Raw genomic sequence first — 22212 nt, forward strand, 5'->3', positions numbered from 1 at the left:
CTCTGAGATCAGGTTGCATAATCAGAAACACCATATCAAAATAGTTCAGATGTGAACTGGGTGTAGTTTCTGATGGTCATGAGCATAGACATTATATGTAATTCTATGGTCATAGGTGTCTATTTTTACTACTCTGGGACCAGATAGAGACAGGGGTTTACCATGAGATCACAACCTTACAGAACAGACAGGCTCGAGATACAGCATACAGCGTTGTATATCCAAAACAGAAACTTATTAGGAAATTGAAAAAAATTACCTAAAGTCATGAATTGTTCAGAGCATATTAAGGGGAGTTACTGCTTTCAATAGATGTAAAATTATATGAAAATTGGCAAAAATGTATTTGCTAGGTTTTCATCAGACAACGACAGTAAGGGTGAGTCATGGTTGTACAATCTTGTGATGTGTCACTGTCAACTTGAGAAAGAGACATACTCCACTATGGCTGACAGACAAGACCATCCCAGCAAGAGATCAGAGAAATTTAGACTTTGACTTTTGAGGAGCTCTTTCTTCCTTCAGAACTGATGACATAACAAAGCGTGAGGTTATTCTACAGGGTAAATGTCTAAATATATGCTAAATCCAAGTTACCACAAGATGGAGTAGATGGCACTCCATAGCCTCATTTGCCCCAGCAGTAAGCTATGGCTTCAGAGAAAGTCAAACGCTAGATGTAGATGCTTTTATAGTCAAAGCAAATTAATTGTTTTGTAAGTAGGGAATATTGGAAAACTTGAGAAAACATAATGCATAAAATAATACATGATAGCTTTTTTAAAGATGTCAGTCATGTTGCTCAGAGCTCCCCTGTAGTCCATGTTGCTGCAGTGCTATGGCTGTAACACCCCATAGGGTGCACACTAATAAGTTGACATATCTAGTGCTGCACACTAATAAGATGAAATATCTAGTGCTGCACACTAATAAGATGACATGTCTAGTGCTGCACACTAATAAGATGACATGTCTAGTGCTGCACACTAATAAGATGAAATATCTAGTGCTGCACACTAATAAGATGACATGTCTAGTGCTGTACACTAATAAGATGACATGTCTAGTGCTGCACACTAATAAGTTGACATATCTAGTGCTGCACACTAATAAGATTACATATCTAGGGCTGCACACTAATAAGTTGACATATCTAGTGCTGCACACTAATAAGTTGACATATCTAGGGCTGCACACTAATAAGATGACATATCTAGGGCTGCACACTAATAAGATGACATATCTAGTGCTGCACACTAATAAGTTGACATATCTAGGGCTGCACACTAATAAGATGACATGTCTAGTGCTGCACACTAATAAGATGACATGTCCCCTCCCACCTCGCTAGTCCATGGACTGCAGTGCTATGGTAACATCACATACTCGAGGGTGCACATTAACAAGTCGACATGTCTACCGGTCCACACTAACAAGGTGATATACTGTGTCTCTTCTCTCTCTTCCTTAGTCCATGGACTGCAGTGCTATGGCTGTAACATCATCCAGGGCCAGAGGTACATGGACATTGGCTGCTCCAACCCAGAGGTCATCACCTGCACCCACTCACACAAGGGCTTCAAACATCGCTTCTGCATCAAGACAGAGAGCAGTGAGTCTGTTTCTAATGTTCCTGAACTGATGACTGTCTCAACCAATGCCTGTCTTCATCTTCATTTTAGCTGGATGCTATAGATTTTCTCCTTCACGGTCTTCCTTGTCTGTTAGTGAATATGTCGATGTAAGAGTGTTTATTTACCCACATTGTCCAGTATATAGAGAATAAACAGGAGGAAATCCCCTAACCTCTCCTCTGCACTCTTTAGCCAAGATCTTATCTTGATGTGAAGATTCCATGGCATCTTACAACATAAATAACAACAAGCGCTTTATTCCACCAAAGTTGTAAATAACAGTCAGTCATTCCTTTAGCTTACGTAAAATCAAAATAGAGAAGACGTAATATTAAAGACTTAATGATTACCACATAAGGAGTTCTGCTGACATCCATGCATGTAAGATCCAGCTGTTCTGCTGTTGACAGCTGAAGGAGCCACTCATGTAAAGGGCTGATGTGGCACTGTTTTCCATTTGCTCAGGGAAATAATGGGGTCAGAGAAGACAAGAATGACAGGGCTGTGCTGAAATGGGAAGCAGGATCCCTTTAAACAGCATCTTGGGGATAATCTATACCTATTCTTCATATTAATCCCATGGGTTCAGCTCCGCACGGGCGGCTGGCCGTAGAGGCGGCTGCTGTTTCAGAACTGGCTTAGAGTCCCACTCCCCTCGCTTTGTCCCCAGCTGGGGACTGACACGGCTGGTCCCCACCTGGACTGTATCCACTGTCTCTGTATCCAGCTGTCCCTTTCTTTTTTTTCTTTGAATTTTACCCCTTTTTCTCCCCAATTTCGTGGTATCCAATTGTTTTTAGTAGCTACTATCTTGTCTCATCGCTACAACTCCCATACGGGCTCGGGAGAGACGAAGGTTGAAAGTCATGCGTCCTCCGATACACAACCCAACCAAGCCGCACTGCTTCTTAACACAGCGCGCATCCAATCTGGAAGCCAGCCGCACCAATGTGTCGGAGGAAACACCGTGCACCTGGCAACCTTGGTTAGCGCGCACTGCGCCCGGCCCGCCACAGGAGTCGCTGGAGCGCGATTAGACAAGGATATCCCTACCGGCCAAACCCTCCCTAACCCGGATGACGCTAGGCCAATTGTGCGTCGCCCCACGGACCTCCCGGTCGCCGTCGGTTATGACAGAGCCTGGGCGCGAACCCAGAGTCTCTGGTGGCACAGCTGACGCTGCAGTACAGCGCCCTTAACCACTGCACCACCCGGGAGGCCTCAGCTGTCCCTTTCTTATGTCTAATGTGGGATTTATAGCTCGTGAGAGACATACGTTTTCCGCTTGGATTTAAAGAAAGCATTGAGAAGGGCGTTTTTTCTCAAGGGTTGTCTATGTGCCAAGTGTTATGGAGTGTTTGATGGCTTAGCTGGATGTCCTTAGTAGTTGTACAGCAACATCTTTCCGTCAAGCGCCAAACTTTTTTTGCTCTGACTTACAGACATGCACATTTTTCAATCTATTGTACACATATGATGTGTACTAAACTACCATTACATTCAACAGTTTATCACAAGGAAAAGGGAGCGATCCGATTATGTAATTCTGTTCTATGACAGCATCCCTCTCTGCACTCCTTTGGCTCTCAAGGACTTCAAAACACACATGAATACAACATACCATTCATTGTGTCTTCTGCCTCTTTCCTGCTGATCTCACCATCTACTTGTCACTCTTCTTTGACACTGACTTGTCTCTGTCTTCCTGTCATTTCAGCAGCCCTGGGAATTGTCCTGACCAGTGGATGTGCCACATCAAGACACTGCCAGCAACAAGAGCTGCCTGGAGTGCGCATCCACTGCTGCACCTCAGACCTGTGTAACAGCACCCCCAACTGTCAAGCGAGCACATTGCATTACATCTACGCACTGGCAAGCCTGCTGCTGCTGAGGTTGTGGTTGTGATATGAGGTCACACAGCTTGTACTGGGACAGATGGAACTCTGGATAAACCATCTATGAATGACACTTTACATGGCTAGTTCTCCGTGTCTCTTCTCAGCTCCATGTGTTAAGGGTCTGAGACTGAGAGGAGGGTTGTACAATACTGTACATCAGAGCAGGTTTTGTGAAGATTATTTTTTTTTATCCCAATGTGAGAAACAAAGGCAAATAACTAAGCCAAGGTTCTCATAATTGATTATAATGATGATTTTATACAGTTATTAAATCAGTTCAGGAAGTGTCCCAGAGAGCAATGTTCATTTAATAAAACCATCAGTATGGCTAGCAAAGAAAAGGAAAAGCTTGTTTGCTTTTTTATTGTTTTCTTTGATTCAAGCTGAGATGCACGTTGCATGTGGCTTTTATTTCAGATTGTAAGATGGTAAGAAATAATGTCCAGTGAAAGTGAAATGTTGTGAAATACTGTATTAAAGGAATTAAAGTAATAAGACCATGTTCTCTATCCTACAACATACACTTGCATATATTGTTCATTAGTAACCAAATCACATTTTATTTGTCACGTGCCGAATACAACCTTACAGTGAAATGCTTACTTAAAAGCCCTTAACCAACAACGCAGTTTTAATAAAATACCTAAAAAAAAGTAAGTAAATGTAACAAATAATTAAAGGGCAGTAGAAAAATAACAATAGTGAGGCTATATACAGGGGGTACTGGTACAGAGTCAATGTGCGGGGGCACCGGTGTCGAGGTAATTGAGGTAATATGTACATGTAGGTAGAGTTATTAATGCAATGCAAATAGTCCGGGTAGCAATTTGATTAGATGTTCAGGAGTCTTATGGATTGGGGGAAGAAGCTGTTTAGAAGCGTCTTGGACCTAGACTTGGCATTCCGGTACCGCTTGCCGTGCGGTAGCAGAGAGAACAGTCTATGACTAGGGTAGCTGGAGTCTTTGACAATTTTAGGGCCTTCCTCTGACACCGCCTGGTATGGAGATCCTGCAATTCAGAAAGCTTGGCCCCGGTGATGTACTGGGCCATGCACACTACCCTCTGTAGTGCCTTGCGGTCGAAGGCCGAGCAGTAGCCATACCAGGCGGAGATGCAACCCGTCAGGATGCTCTCGATGGTGCAGCTGTTAAACATTTTGGGGACCCATGCCAAATATTTTTAGTCTTCTGAGGGGGAATAGGTTTTGTCGTGCCCTCTTCAAATCAAATCAAATCACCTTTGATTTGTCACATACACATGGTTAGCAGATGTTAATGCGAGTGTAGCGAAATGCTTGTGCTTCTAGTTCCGACAATGCCGTAATAACCAACAAGTAATCTAGCTAACAATTCCAAAACTACTACCTTATAGACACAAGTGTAAGGGGATAAGAATATGTACATAAAGATATGAGTGAGTGATGGTACAGAGCGGCATAGGCAAGATACAGTAGATGGTATTGAGTGCAGTATATACATATGAGATGAGTATGTAAACAAAGTGGCATAGTTAAAGTGTCTAGTGATACATATATTACATAAAGATGCAGTAGATGATATAGAGTACAGTATATACATATACACATGAGATGAATAATGTAGGGTATGTAAACATTATATTAGGTAGCATTGTTTAAAGTGGCTAGTGATATATTTTACATTACATTTACATTTACATTTAAGTCATTTAGCAGACGCTCTTATCCAGAGCGACTTACAAATTGGTGCTTTCACCTTATGACATCCAGTGGAACAGCCACTTTACAATAGTGCATCTAGGTCTTTTAAGGGGGGGGGGGGGGGTGAGAAGGATTACTTTATCCTATCCTAGGTATTCAGGTATGGGGTTTCAGGTGTCTCCGGAAGGTGGTGATTGACTCCGCTGTCCTGGCGTCGTGAGGGAGTTTGTTCCACCATTGGGGGGCCAGAGCAGCGAACAGTTTTGACTGGGCTGAGCGGGAACTGTACTTCCTCAGTGGTAGGGAGGCGAGCAGGCCAGAGGTGGATGAACGCAGTGCCCTTGTTTGGGTGTAGGGCCTGATCAGAGCCTGGAGGTACTGAGGTGCCGTTCCCCTCACAGCTCCGTAGGCAAGCACCATGGTCTTGTAGCGGATGCGAGCTTCAACTGGAAGCCAGTGGAGAGAGCGGAGGAGCGGGGTGACGTGAGAGAACTTGGGAAGGTTGAACACCAGACGGGCTGCGGCGTTCTGGATGAGTTGTAGGGGTTTAATGGCACAGGCAGGGAGCCCAGCCAACAGCGAGTTGCAGTAATCCAGACGGGAGATGACAAGTGCCTGGATTAGGACCGGCGCCGCTTCCTGTGTGAGGCAGGGTCGTACTCTGCGGATGTTGTAGAGCATGAACCTACAGGAACGGGCCACCGCCTTGATGTTAGTTGAGAACGACAGGGTGTTGTCCAGGATCACGCCAAGGTTCTTAGCGCTCTGGGAGGAGGACACAATGGAGTTGTCAACCGTGATGGCGAGATCATGGAACGGGCAGTCCTTCCCCGGGAGGAAGAGCAGCTCCGTCTTGCCGAGGTTCAGCTTGAGGTGGTGATCCGTCATCCACACTGATATGTCTGCCAGACATGCAGAGATGCGATTCGCCACCTTACATCATTTCCCATCAATTCCCATTATTAAAGTGGCTGGAGTTGAGTCAGTGTGTTGGCAGCAGCCACTCAATGTTAGTGGTGGCTGTTTAACAGTCTGATGGCCTTGAGATAGAAGCTGTTTTTCAGTCTCTCGGTCCCAGCTTTGATGCACCTGTACTGACCTCGCCTTCTGGATGATAGCGGGGTGAACAGGCAGTGGCTCGGGTGGTTGTTGTCCTTGATGATCTTTATGGCCTTCCTGTGACATCGGGTGGTGTAGGTGTCCTGGAGGGCAGGTAGTTTGCCCCCGGTGATGCGTTGTGCAGACCTCACTACCCTCTGGAGAGCCTTACGGTTGTGGGCGGAGCAGTTGCCGTACCAGGCGGTGATACAGCCCGACAGGATGCTCTCGATTGTGCATCTGTAGAAGTTTGTGAGTGCTTTTGGTGACAAGCCGAATTTCTTCAGCCTCCTGAGGTTGAAGAGGCGCTGCTGCGCCTTCTTCACGATGCTGTCTGTGTGGGTGGACCAATTCAGTTTGTCTGTGATGTGTACGCTGAGGAACTTAAAACGTACTACCCTCTCCACTACTGTCCCATCAATGTGGATAGGGGGGTGTTCCCTCTGCTGTTTCCTGAAGTCCACAATCCTCTCCTTAGTTTTGTTGACGTTGAGTGTGAGGTTATTTTCACGACTGTCTTGGTGTGCTTGGACCATGTTAATTTGTTGGTGATGTGGATGACAAGTTCACAAGCTATATCTTCGTATTGTTTTTATGTCTGGATGTGAATCAGCAAAGAAATTTGATCTAGGGGGCCTACAAAATATGAACCTAGTTATCCTATGGAGTGAGTTGCAGTGGGCCCAGATCCCATTCCAATATATGTATTTTTTTAAGTGTGGGTCTATAAATATGGAAGGCTGTTCCCGCCACTCCCCACAAAAGATCTGACTACAAGTTATGAGATACTACATAAGAATTATGAGATAGTAAGTCATTATTATGAGATAGCAAGTCATTATTATGAGCTAGTAGGTCATAATTATGCAATAGTAAGTCATAATAATAATAATAACAAGATACTAAGTCATTATTGTGAGATTGATAGTAAGTCATGATTGTGATAGTATGATCTACAGATGGTAAATATGGACTATCCAAATAAATAAATAAAGTGTGACCAAAGTGTTCTCCCTGCCATTTTACAGCTGAGGAAAGGGGCAGGAGAAATGCAATCACTCATTTATATCGATGCAAGGACTCTCTTTTTGGGCCTTATTTATAATTATACAGATAACACAGACAGAACAGGTAGAGGGCAAAACACACGGATCCCCTACCAAATCAAACCCACCCCAACTCCCCCATACTCTAACAGAGTCCCACCCCAAAAACTAAAAGCATGCATGATATACAGGTTTTAACCATGTTTTGAAGCTATACAGTGTTTGTAAAAAAATTACATTGTTTACGAACAATGGAGTAAAACATGCATACATTTGAGTTCTGATGAGGTAAGACCTTTGCTCATAAGGCATTTAAAAGTTACATTCTTCAAGAATCAATGGCTACATATTAATACTTTTAAGGTAAAAAAATGTATGTACCAATTCAAAATGGCCCCTTTAATAATGGATTTAATTTAATTAATTAATTAAAGTATTCTGATGTCAACCAGATGCCATTAAACAGGTACCCACTCACATAAAAAACTCTCCAATCCATTATTATGGAAATATATCAACCACAAACACTCTCTCTTTCTCTCTCTCTCTCATACACAATGTGTGATTCATATGACCAGTCCACCTGGTCGTGCTGCTGCTCCAGTTTCAACTGTTCTGCCTGCAGCTATGGAACTCTGACCTGTTCACCGGACATGCTTTATCTCTCTCTCCCTTTCTCTACCGCTCCTGCTGTCTCGACCTCTGAATGCTTGACTATGAAAAGCCAACTGACATTTACTACTGAGGTACTGACCTGTTGCACCCTCTAAAACCACTGTGATTATTATTTGACCCTACTGGTAATCTATGAACATTTCAACATCTTGAAGAACAATCTGGCCTTAATGGCCTTAATGGCCATGTACTCTTATAACCTACCTGGCAAAACCAGAAGAGGACTGACCACCCCTCAGAGCCTGGTTCCTCTCTAGGTTTCTTCCTTAGGTTCCTGCCTTTCTACAGAGTTGGTCCTAGCCACTGTGCTTCTACATCTGCATTGCTTGCTGTTTGTGGCTTTAGGCTGGGTTTCTGTATAAGCACTTTGTGACATCTGCTGATGTAAAAAGGGCTCTATAAATACATTTGATTTGATATGGCCAATATACCACCATTGGCTATATCCAGGCGCTCTGCATTGAGCTACGCATAAGAAATAGCCCCTAGCCATCATATATTATTAGCCTTATACCGCTTACGTCTCGATCCCACCATCAGTGTCTACAGGTTGGTACATTCATTTCCAATGGAATGCTGTGTTTGCATTGCAGCATTGGTTGCAGAGGCAGTTGCAATGCGTTCTGTGTGGTGCATACGTTGGATTTATTGAAGGTATGCGTCAAACTTTACCCATAGACGGCTTCACATGGTAGCAGAAGGTGAATGTTGAACTTTGTTGCACATATTCAGATGATGCTATGTACTATTTTGCGCAAAAAACACTGTTAGTGTGATTGAGGCGTTATTGCTTAATAAGTATAAACCGGATGCAACCAGGATATAGACGGTCTATGAATTGGCGTATGAGAACGTGAGTGGATTACCTTGAAAACAACGGGCGGACATCTTGGACGCAGTATCCAGTTCTTATTATACCGCAGTGCCTTTGTCCAAGAAGCCCATATACAACAGAGGAAACCCTGTGCAGTGCAAGCAGCCATCTTGGATAGACAGCCAAGGCAGATACTTCAGGCAGGATAACCTACAGATCCCTTCTGAGCAGCTCAAGACATAAAACCGACAATTCCCGGTGAGAACAAAAACACGATATAGACGTGCTCGTATCCACATATAACACATTTATAAAACTGTAAACATGTTGTCTTACATAGTAAACTAACAACTAGCTAACGTACTACGCTAATTTGCTAACATGGCAGCTAGCTGTCAAGCCTAGCTAACCAGTAGTTAACGTTTCCAGTCAACGAGTTTCATAAATTGGCAACGTTTACTAGAAGGGTGACTACTAGCTATCTAACGAGATGTATTTTGCTATGTATATATTTGTTTTTACCATTCTTCAGTTCCCGTGGTTTTGGCTAGCCATTGTGGTTTTCGGTCTATCTGTATTTCGGGAACAGGCTGTTGAATTTCGGTAACTATCTAGTATAAGTAGCCAGCTAGCTGACCGGAAGAGTAAGTTGGCTAATGTTCGGTACCTATCACAATTGTTGGCGCAACATTTCACTTAAGGTAGCTCGTTTATGTTAGAGTTATCACGGCTCATCTTGGTAACGTTACTGTCTTTTTGACCGACATAGTTATCTAGCTACCTATTTGTAGAGCCAATAAATGATGACACGCATTATGATTAGCTTGTTTCTAGCTGGCTAGTTAGCTTGTTAGCTAGCAGGTCAGGGACGATAGCTAACGACGTACGAGACTAGGCCCAATGTTATGGTCATAGCTAGAAATGTAGCTACTCCAATTAGCTACCCACCTCTCTCCAAGCTCCTTTGCCTGAATTAGCTAGATATACATTTCTCTTAGCGTCCAATCATCTACAATAAATAGATGTTAGCTAGCCAGCTATCTCAACAGACACCAACTGACGTTGCCACGGTTTGTGTTAACAACATCAGTTAGCCCGACAGCTAGGTAGCCACCCATGGCCAGCTGATTGATGGTGCTGAATCCTTAGCCAAATTAGTTTGTCAATCTTTTCCATTTCATGTAGCTAGCTATAATCAGACGTGTAGCTACTTGAAATGTCAAAGATCAGTCACAAGCCAACTGTATTGTTCTGCGATATTGTGTCATTCATCAAAGTACATCAATATTAACTTACTGAACAAAAATATGAAGGCAACAATTTCAAAGATTGTACTGAGTTACAGTTCATAGAAGGAAATAAATTCAATAGGCCCTACTCTATGGGTTTCACATGACTGGGCAGGGGCGCAGCCATGGGTGGGCCTGGATTGGTGTAGGCCTACCCACTGGGGAGTCATGCCCCCCCCCATTTATATATTTGTTCAGTAGCTCAGCCAGCTATCCAGTAATCACACAGATGACTAGGGACCTCACGATACAATATTATCACGATACTTAGGTACCGATATTATATGTATTCCGATTCTATATTGTCATTTTATTGAGATTCGATGTTCCAAACATATTGCTCACCATAAGTCTTCTGCAGAGGGACAAGGGGAGAGCCATGAGTAAAACAAATTGGCTTCCTTTTTTAGAAAGATGGAGAACAAGCTATGAAGGAAAAACTACTGGAGTTTTGGTGCAGGTACAGCCATCTAACGCAAACATAATATTGTCAAAACAATAATATTCCGACATATAACCCCCCCCACACACACACATACACATACAACATGCATCCTTATCTAGGCCTCGTCTCAGCCAGCTCATAATCACATAAATATTTATTTGTAATGATACAAATTAGGCTTTGATTAGGTTGGAATATGAATGTATTCATGTAGAAGTGTCACCATATGACAGATACTCATAAGTGTGACATGAGCAGAGGCATTTGGTATTTTCTTGGCCTTTAATTTTATTTATATTAAATCCCTTATTACAATTGCACATCACACAGTAAATGAAAAGAAATGCACTGTATGTGTGTTGATTAAAACCACGTTCTGCAAGTGTTTTGTCCATTCCATCTCTGCCTTTGGTTCTGATCACAACCCAAAGGCATGTGCAATTTACCACAGGATTTGGATGTTGTGTGACAGTATAACAATATGGCAATGAGTCAGAGAAGAGAGCAAACAGCCCATATGTGTGTGTGACACCGATTTGTATATTTGTTCAACAACAGGATATGGATGTGATTAAAAAGAAAGAGGTGACCGCTCTCTGTTTTATGAATCGGTGTGAGTGGATGGATAAGCATTGAGACTGCAGTTTGGTCACATGCTGCTCTCAATCGCCCTCTCCTTGGATGGATACTCCACCTGGGCTTCACTCAGGAAAAGGGGAGTTTTCCCCCATCATTTACCCAAAGAAGGAATAGGCCTAGCGTTAGTGTCCAGAATATACGTGTTTGTGTGTGTACGACTCTTGTAGTTGTATAGTTGCCGCCTAATGGAGAAACTCTCACATATGAGCCTGGTGGCACCACATAAGAGGGTCATGTGAGGGGTGGCAGTCAGGTTAGCAGCAAGGCAAGCAAGTAGTCAAGATCTCACACACCACTGACACAGTTGTTAACAGCAGGGGAAAAGAGTTTTACCACCAGTTTAAATTGGTTCCTTAGAAAAGCAGTCAGGTGTTGTAGACCACTTCACGGTCAGTGTATCAAATCCCTCACCAGAGCTTATCCCACACCCTAAGTACATGATTTCCCCTACCTCATCAATTGCCTTTGTCCTTGTTTACCCCACAGCTTCTCTTCTGAACTCTCTGCACTATTGTTTTTCAAGCAGCTAGAGCTGCAAAGGGGAGTGTTTTGCTGCAGGGGTGTGTGGCCCCCATGGGTCTCTGACCAACCACGTACTGAGAGGAAAAGGGTTAGATGACACCTTAACCTGGAATTACCCCACTCAGCCAATTAGCACGCATCCACTCACTTCTGTTCTGGATGACGCTGCTCTCTCCTCCCTGTGTAGTTTACTCAATCTGCCTCTGCATGTCACAATGAGAGCATCCCTTTTCTTCATCCCGGTCTCCTTTTCACTTTCTACTTCTGTCTTTCACCTTCTCCCATCTTCTCTCAATTCACCCTAGCTCAAAACAGAAGCATTTGTCATAGTGCTAAATTGTTTAGCAGGAAAACTTGGTCGTTGAACAGCAGGCCATAGCACAGCTCTTTTTCTGTTTGGCACCAGGCTCTGTTGCATAGCGATTTGAATCTACAAACCTGCTTTAACTGCAATGCCGTTATAACTGCTGTGTACTTAACCACAGGCTAAAGAGGAATTTCCTGGATAGAGGGAAACAAAATGGGACACTGGGATTACCATGATAATAGATGACTTAGTCACTGCTATTCACAGGTTGTACTTTATAGGCTACTATCCAGGGTGGTTGAATTTGAATTCGACTTGCATTACAGATGTCAGCTCTCAAACTCCAGTGTTAGACCCCCCCCCCCCCCAAAAAATATATTGGTCGACCGAGACGTGTATTTTCCATATTTAGACACACCCTATGTTTGAATCAAATCAACTATATAAGCTTGTCTGATGCTATAAGCACTGTGATTAAAAATTAATACACAGATTACTGAAGAGGGTGTCAGAGATCAATATAGCCTAACCAGAAAAAAAGTTATACCATTCTTGGCGATTGGGAAACAAGCAAACCCATTAAACTAAAGCCTTTATAATGGTTTCGATGTTATGGTCGTCAATGGTAAAAATCCATAACACATTTTATAGTGTTTTCCAATGGGGTTGGGTGTAATGGTAGGATAGGATAAAGTAATCCTTCTCACCCCCCCCCCCCTTAAAAGATTTAGATGCACTATTGTAAAGTGGCTGTTCCACTGGATGTCATAAGGTGAATGCACCAATTTGTAAGTCGCTCTGGATAAGAGCGTCTGCTAAATGACTTAAATGTAAATGGTAAATGTCACTAATCACACTACATGTTTTCTAAGAATTTGATTGAAAAATATAACGACTGCCATTTTAGTCACTAGCTGATTTCTCCATCAAAGTTTGGGCTTGTAAGAAAAGTCTTCATATGAGAATTGCACCATATAGAGAGCCCTCTCAGAGAGCTGCCATTTTTGACTATTCAAGGTCAAGTTGGGTTGAAGGACAAGCTGAATTGCTTTCATGGAGGACTGGCTCGACCACACAATGCATTTTCACCATGAGCAAAAGCTTTTTACCCAAAGTTGCAAAGAAAATGTTATACATTTAACCCCCTAGAGTCGACGTCCGTACCCCCGTCGAAATCTAATTATCATAATATAAAAAATCCCATCAAAATCTGTTAGTTTTAAGTTGGAGACATAAAAACATTTTTTTTTGCATGGGCTGAGTCTCAATCCGCCGATGTCGCCCTTCCACGCCTGAGGTGAAAGGTGGCAGAGCTAAAGCAGTGTTAGACCATGAGACATCCTGAAAATCGGTCTTCTCACAACAATGTCTGTAACGCCAGACCGGTTTGGCCATAGTAACTTTTATAACCCCTCTATGGAAAGGTGAGTCTCCTTCTTGTGCTTTTTGAGGTGGACTGACTCCTCTGTAAACTACTGTCACACCCCTTTTACTCTGACTATCTGTGAGCCCTCAGAGCAGTTTGTTGCTTAGAGGTTTATGAGGCAGAGTGGGAGCCCCCATGGCTAGGAAACATTCCATTGAACATGGCGCATAATGATAATGAACAACCCCAACATAAACACCTATTTGGTGCTATGCAGTTCTAGCTTTCATTGAGTGAGATTAGGCTACATCTCCAGAGAAGTTCTCTATCTTTGTCATGATGGAAAAACAAGGGGGTAAGTGTTTTTTAAATTTAATTGATTTAACCTCACAAATTTGACATTCATTTCATAGATGAATAATAACCAATTAACTAACAATTTTACTTATTTGACTGCTGACCTATTGTAATTAGGGGTGTGAATGTTTAAACTTTTAAGCAAAATCTGGGATCCTTAACATTAAGAAATATCACTAATGGAAAAATGTTTTTCCCCCCTTAAAATGTTAAATCACATTGCAGCTTGCTCGTCTGCTCTCTCATCGCTAAACACACTCGCATCGTTAGTCTTCGGTCTGTTGCGTGTACAATATATTAGCCTATTCTTTGATGATAGGCCCTGCTTTACTGAAGTTGTGAGACATTGCCTGGTGGCTGACCTGCCTATACTGTGCCTCTCCCCGCTCGCTCTGTCCCATGCTAGCTCGCTATGAAAGATGCAAGTGTTTGTTCTCGGAAGGACGGTCTCAACGTAGACTTTGATCTGAAGCCATTCTTGTGGTTGTTGTGATTTTGCTCTTCATTGTATATGTTTGTAGGTCTACGTAGCCAAATTGTATCTATGATCATATGCTATCCATTCATGTTTGTATCTGAGAATTAACCAATGATGTCAGGGCACACCCGGCCATGATTACAGACACCTGTGTGTCATTTGACACTACATAAACTAGAGACCCGCAGTGTTTGTCATTATACCCTGATGAAGACGGCTTGTCTGTCCAAACGTTGGTAATTAAATGATTGTATCTGAGCTCCTAGAGTGGACGGCTCTCCGTTCTCGGAAGTACGGTGGCTAATAAGTCTCCTTTGTTCCAAAATACTGAATCTTTAGGAGTCGATTCCTAGCAGAAGATTTTTTTGTTTCTACTGAATGTCTTGGTATGTCACAGTATTTAACTAACTTTAAGGTACTTTTTTAGGAGAGGGCTGTCTGTGCAGGCAGAAAATCTATGCACAGACAGTTTGAGATTATTTGATTGACAATTCTGGTTGCCTAGTGATGGACGTTTGTCGAGCTTCAGAAGCGGTATTCCTTTACAGACAAACAAAAAATAATGGCTGTTCTTTAAACCAGTGTTTGGAACCAAAATTGAGGATCAGAACCGGGAACGAAAGTGATCTATACTGTTCTGTAACAGAACCGTCATTTTAAAAGCATGGGAACCGGTTAATAACACTTTTTTAAAAACATTTTATTTTTTATTTTAGGCCACCAAAAAACACAGCAAAGCCCCTATGCAATGCCTTCACTCTGTCACTCAAACTTATTCCAGTGTCTGCCTGCTAGCTGAAAATCTTTGCCAGTGCGTGTAGGCTTCAACCTCCTCCGAAACTTAGGCTACTGGAGTCTACTGACATTACAAGCGTGATTCAGAAATTAGGACTAGAGATTTTTTTATTAGAGAACAATGGACTAACTTGTTCAATGCTAATTAAGGAAACTATAGTTATCATGTTTCAAATTGGATTTATTAACTACAAAAAGGTAAGACGTGTTTATTTTCATTCTGGTTACGCTCTGCACACATAAGCTTGTTAGCTAGCTAGCTCTGGTTGGAAGTTCAAAGATATTGAAGTTCCTCCATAGAAGCCGCTCCTTCGTAGGTATAATTCTGTGGGTCTAATTCAGATTATTTTTATTTATCCGTTATTTTACCAGGTAAATTGACTGAAAACGTGTTCTCATTTGCTGCAACAACCTGGGGAATAGTTACAGGGGAGAGGGGGATGAATGTGCCAATTGTAAGCTGGGGATGATCAGGTAGCCATGATGGTTTGAGGGCCAGATTGGGAATTTAGCCAGGACACCGGGGTTAACGCCCCTACTCTTACGATAAGTGCCATGGGATCTTTAATGACCTCGAGAGTCAGGACACCCGTTTAACGTCCCATCCGAAAGACGGCACCCTACACAGGGCAGTGTCCCCAATCACTGTCCTGGGGAATTGGGATATTCTTTTAGACCAGAGGAAAGAGTGCCTCCTACTGGCCCTCCAACACCACTTCCATAATGCATGTCATAACAAGATGCCCAGCACTTCAAGCAAAGCCTCCTCCTCGGCTCCTCCACCCTCTCGCTCTCTCCCAGATCGCAGAATTTCAAGGAACAAAATAAATTGTTTCTGTTAAGAATGAAACTAATAGAAAACAATTTAGCTTCCAACTCCTGGTTTAAATGTTAAGCAAAATTGTCCGTTTGTCATATCCCTAATTGTAATGGAAAACTACAGATTGTAGGTTCATCATGGGATGGTAATAACGAGGAGTCTGGCTCTGCTGCATCTCATCTTGTTACAGTCCATAGTTCTGTTGTAAATAGGATTACGGCTTCTTGGAATAACTCCCCGGACAGGCCCTCTCCGTGTGTGCGTGCATGTGTGATCTATGATGAGCCTCAGCCTGATTTTGCAGCCTCCCTGAGAGTACTTGTTTGGCCTCGCTTCCTCATCTAGGCTTAGGCCATTGTCTGGTCCTTTTACACAACCTGCCCACAAAGTACGTCCCGACTCCAAATTATATTTCTGTTCTCCTGAAGTGTATACTTGTTCACTACTTCCATCAAATCTAAAATAATTAGATTGGTGAAGGCATGGGCTAGAGGGAGTTTCCACCATATTTTTTTTATTCCAGTCATTTCCTTTCAAATCAATGAAGGGCAGTGAGCAAGTGCACACTTTAGGAGGAACAAGAGATGGCCTAATTGGGACGAAGCCGGTGTCAGTTGTCTGAAGCTTGATGACTTCATGCTGATTTGATGGACAGACATTGGTTTGGTTAGGCCATGTAGATTCATTTCATATAGATATTGGAGTTAAATATACTGACTGCATGTTGACTTTGTGGTCAGATACATTGCTATCTGATGGTTTCATCTCCAGCTGTGTTGGGTCTGGTTTGAGACTAGATTCTAGGCACAACAGTGACTACGGGCTGGTTTCAATGATGGACTCTTTTGGCATAGAGCAACTACATTACTGCCGATGTCACTACCTTATCCGTTTGAATAAAATACCAAATAATCTAGCAAAAGGGAGAGCAGAGGTTACTTTTAATGAGGGCATTTCACAAGTGGCTAGTTTAGCTTGTAAACTTTTGGTTTCGGATCGCAGCGTTCTAGCATGTCTGCCTTGTGATTTGTTGGGAGAGTTGTCTCTGAAGGGCACCCACCCCTGAAAAATATTTTTCCTTTATCGAAGTTGCCAGAGGAGTCCATCATTGAAACCAGACCCTAGTTACTGTTGCCTAGGGTGGGGTTTTTGAGACGAGGTTGAATCCTACCCATATGTTTGAGAGATCAGTGCTGCTGGGCCTGCCTTCTAACTGAGAAATCACATGATGGGAATCTTGAGAAATCAGGAATGATTCATACCTACCTAGAGTTCTGTTTATTTCTCAGACAGCAAACCAGCTGCTCTGTCTGTATAGTACATTCTGAGACATGGTGACAATACTGACCATATTGATGAATCCATAGGCCTAATGTTGCAGTAGAGAAAGTTCCTTCAGAAAGTATTCACACCCCTTGACTTTTTCCACAATTTGTTGTTACATCTTGAATTTAAAATGATGACATTTAGATTTTTTTGTCACACAGTACCCCATAATGTCAGAGGAGTTGTTTCTCAATTTTATTTTTTATTAGTTAAAAATTAAATGCTGAAATATCTTGAGTCAATAAGTATTCAACCCCTTTGTTATTGGCAAGCCTAAATAAGGTCAGGAGTAAACATTTGCTTAAGTCACATAAGTAGCATGAACTCACTCTGCGTGTAATAATAGTGTTGAACGTTATTTTTAAAAGTCTGGCTCATCTCTGTACCCCACACATACAATTATCTGTAAGGTCCTTCAGTTGAGCAGTGAATTTCCAACACAGATTCAATCACAAAGACCAGAGGTTTACCAATGCCTCGCAAAGGACACCTATTGGTAGATGGGTAAAATAAAAAATGATGTATCGATTCACCCAGTCACTGCAAAGATACAGGCGTCCTTCCTAACTCCGTTACTGGAGAGGAAGGAAACCGCTCAGAGATTTCACCATGAGGTCGATGGTGACTTTAAAACAGTCTCCCCCATCAACCCATTAAACTCTGAGTATGGATCAACAACATTGTAGTTACTCCACATTACTAACCTAATTAACAAAGTGAAAGCCTTTACAGAATACAAAGATATTCCAAAACATGCATCCTGTTTGCATTAAAGTAATACTGCAAAAAAGGTGGCAAAGCAATGAACTTTTTGTTCAAGTTTTATGTTTGGGGCAAATCCAACACAGTTTTTCAGGATAAAAAAGAAACGGAATGGAGCTAAGCACAGGCAAAATCCTTGAGGAAAACCTGGTTCAGTCTGCTTTCCACCAGACACTAGAATATTAATTCACCTTTCAGCAGCACAATAACCTAAAACACAAGACCAAATCAACACTGGAGTTGCTTACCAAGAACACAGTGAATGTTCCTGAGTGGCCGAGTTACAGTTTTGAATTAAATCTACTTGAAAATCTATGGCAAGATCTGAAAAGGGTTGTCTAGCAATGATCAACAACCAATTTGACAAAGCTGGAAGAATTTTGAAAGGAATAATGGGCAAATGTTCCACAATCCAGGTGTGGAAAGCACTTAGACTTACCCAGAAATACTCACAGCTGTAATCGCTGCCAAAGAGGCTTATACAAAGTATTGATCCCTCGGGGTGTGAATACTTAGGTAAATTAGATTTCTGTATTTAATTTTCAATACATTTGTAAACATGTTTTCACTGTCATTATGGAGTTTCTGTGTGTAGATGGGTGAGAAATCAATTGAAATCATGCTGTAACTCAATGTGGAAAAAGTCGAGGGGTATGAATACTTTCTGAAGGCACTGTAATTGTGTGGTCAGCCCAAGCACTGTACGATTTAAATGGGATTGTGAGTGATGTCGACAGACAAAATGTATTGATAATGTGTGGTTTCTGCATGATACCAGATAGAATTGATTCATAGACCCACAAACACAAACATTGTCTCTGAATCCTATAAGCGTTCTCTCTCTCTCTTTCAGAGCCACAATGGCCACCGCACCGTACAACTACTCCTACATTTTCAAATACATCATCATCGGTAAGTGTGCTGAGGGAGTGGAGTGGAGGCCTGTATTTGTATACTACTGTGCTGTATGTGGGTCGCCCAGTGGCTGCAGTTAGTACACAACTCAGTGAGACGCTACTGCTGCTTTCCCTACACAAGCCCTGGAAGAGTTCCCATCAGGAGACTAGAGACTAAAACCCCAGGCCCTACCCATGACCTCTATCACAGCAGCTTATTTGTATGTAGTATGAGGTTACCACCTAAAGTGACTTGAATCATTTTCATCAATAATTGTTTTCCCAGGAAGCTAGCCTAAGCCAAGCTAAATTGTTTGTTATAATGAACCAACAATGTACTAGAGCAGGCTAATAAATAAATGACATGAATACATTAATTATTGCTCTCCTTCTGTCTGGTCTATATTACTAACAGAAAAAAAGTGAGTAATGAGCATAAATAGCTTACATTTGCGGAGGTGGTCCACTTTTCCAAATAGTGTTTTCCCATCTGTTTGGGACCTTTTTAAAACAGGGCAGTTAAATCACTATCTCAACATCTCTCCAACTAGTTGTAGGTAGTTTACTGTGGTGCATTGAGACCTTAAAAGCCCCACCTTAATGTCAACACATTTCCCTTCCTTGTCTGATTGTGGACCTGTTTGAGAACAGCCAAAAGGCTCTGTCGTGTTCTTCTTTTGTTTGCTGTCTGTTATGCAGACATCAAACGTGGTCATACAACACAAACACACACTTTACACACCACTTTAGCCCCATAGCTAGAGCAGACATTAGTGTATAGGCCTAAACAAACAAAAGGTCCTCTCCCCCACTCGACTGGAGGTAACCATACCAGCCTTCCACTCAGTCAAAGCCCTGCAGGCCTATTCATGCTGCCTCTTCAAGTGCTCTCGCATGTGTAGATAGAATCTGTTAATAATGTCTGAAGAGGAGAGGGAATATGCTCTTTCTCTGCTACAACTAGGGCCCAGAGTCTTTCCTGGTCAGACCAAGTGGTCAGGGAAAACTCCTCCCTAGATATGACCTAGGAAACAAGTTAAATCTGCAAAAAAATTATAGTCTCCATCTTGTATGTTATGTTGAGATTGAACATGGATCCTAACACCTCCTCTCTCTCCATAGGGGACATGGGGGTAGGGAAGTCGTGTTTGCTTCATCAGTTCACAGAGAAGAAATGTAAGTACATCCCAGCTCCCCACTGACTCCAGACAGACCCAACCCTCTGACTCCATCTACTCTAAATCCCCTCTGATGCCATCAGACTCACACTGACTAGACCGGGCACGAGTCTGCGTCTGTCATCACGCGCATGTTGATTTTTCTCCATCCACCACAGACCCGATCAGGACACGCAGGTTGAAATAGCAACGCGAACTCTGAACCAACTATATAAATTAGAGGACAGGTCGAAACACAAACATTCATGGCCATTTAGCTAGCTAGCTTGCTGTTGCTAGCTAATTTGTCCTTCGATATTAACATTGGGTTGTTATTTGACCTGAAATGCACTAGTTATTTTTCTTTCTGGATCTTTGTAGAATTTTGAGTCACACAAAATTGTGTGTTCTCTACTCCGATAATTAATCGGATTAATTCATTTGTTTCTAGCTAATCTCTCCTTCTGTGGACTTTATATGGTGGTTGGCAACCAACTTTTAAAGTCCATTACCACTACCAACTGGACTGGAGTGTGGACCTCAGTTCATCTTTCAATCACCCACGTGGGTATATGCTCCTAAAAACCAATGAGGAGATGGGAGAGGCAGGACTTGCAGAGCGTCAAGTGTCAAATATAGAACCAAGTTCTATTTTAGCGCCTGGCTATGATTTTTTTATTTTTATGGCAGTGTTAGCAGCAGTATGTGCAGATGCTCTGCTCTTCATTGGTCTATCTCGCATCTCATCCTGCATGGCACAGTCTCGTCATATAAGTGGCTCTAAATGAACAGGCGGCTGCTTTGTCAGTGCTGAATGTCAGGTTTGAAGGCTTCCTCCCTGCCACTGGGTAACATTGAAACGCAGGCTGATCTGCCAGTCTGAAATTGATACCACCTGCCTTCTCTGTTGCCTCACAATGGAGGTGAAGTGTCTGTATACGATCGAGAGCACCTGATTTTTCTGTGTGGTTGGATGTGCCTGTCGTACTGTATGTGTATATGGCTTCTGTTAATACTTTCAGTTAGTGCTAGCTGTTTCACAGGAAGGCTGTTCTGTATGGTAGTTTATAGCGAGAGGGAGATTGAGCAGGGGAATGAGGGAGTGTAGTAACAGTAAAGCTGGGTGTACACTACATTCTTTTGGCCTTGATTAAGATGTCCCAGACAAGTTTTTGAGATCGGAGACAAAATCCCCATGTCGTTGCCTACTCAGGCCACGCGGCCGTCACCGGTGGTCGTTTAATGTGAGTGGGTTAGAGACACAATCTGAGGGCTGCCGTATTTGAGTAGTCCCAGACATGCCGATATATTTACATGCTTGATTTTATCAGCACAATCGGCAATGCTTTTTAAAATGTATTGTCACACACATTGTGCAGTGAAATGTGTTCTTTTACAGGGTCAGCCATAGTAGTACGGCGCCCATGGAGCTAATTAGAGTTAAGTGCCTTGCACAAAGGAACATCGACATACTCTTCACGTTGTCGGCTCGGGTATTCGAACCAGCGACCTTTCACTTACCACTAGGCTACCTGCCACCCTACCTTGTAGTGTGAGATGTGCAATGAACATTTGAGTGTGGTGACCAGCAAAAGCCAATGAGAGTTCGCCAGACATTGTATCACATCACCCAGAATGTGACTACTAGTATGCATTTGTACTTGCCTTTAACCAAAGCCAGTGTCAAATCATTACACCTCTGTTCACAAGCAAATATTATATATTTTATACCTCTGTTCACAGGCTAATTATTTCAACTAGAGGTCAACCAATTACGATTTGCTGATACCGATTTAATCGGGCTGTTTAAAAATAAAATATATATATTTGTAATAGTGACAATTACAACAATACTGAATGAACAATGAATACTTTATTTTACCTTTTAAGCAAAATCACATCTCAAATAAATAATGAAACATGTGCGACCCGGCCAAGATAAAGCAAAGCAGTTCAACACAAACAACAACAACAGAGTTACACATGGAATAAACAAACACACAGTCGATAATACAATAAAGTCTATATACAGTGTGATGTATATTGCCTTCTAACATGCATTTCTTTTAACTAAATATGCAGGTTTAAAAAAATATATACTTCTGTGTATTGATTTTAAGGAAGGCATTGATGTTTATGGTTCGGTACATTTGTGCAACGATTGTACTTTTTTTGCGAATGTTGTTAAATCATCACCCATTTGGCAAA

At 42.3% G+C, this 22212-nt stretch overlaps 1 protein-coding gene across 1 annotated transcript in view; it reads left to right on the forward strand.

Moving 5' to 3' along the window:
• The first annotated feature begins 8725 nt into the window (after positions 1-8725).
• LOC115121536 (ras-related protein Rab-14) overlaps positions 8726-22212 on the forward strand; it is a 61072-nt gene continuing 47585 nt past the window's right edge. Inside the window, exons 1-3 of the mRNA XM_065017468.1 lie at positions 8726-9103; positions 18805-18863; positions 19970-20023. Coding sequence (XP_064873540.1) covers positions 18812-18863; positions 19970-20023 — 106 coding nt within the window. The 5' untranslated portion in view covers positions 8726-9103; positions 18805-18811. The remainder of the gene's footprint in view (positions 9104-18804; positions 18864-19969; positions 20024-22212) is intronic.

This window comes from Oncorhynchus nerka, linkage group LG4 (genome assembly GCF_034236695.1).
Source record: "Oncorhynchus nerka isolate Pitt River linkage group LG4, Oner_Uvic_2.0, whole genome shotgun sequence".
NCBI classification, from domain to species: Eukaryota; Metazoa; Chordata; class Actinopteri; order Salmoniformes; family Salmonidae; genus Oncorhynchus; species Oncorhynchus nerka.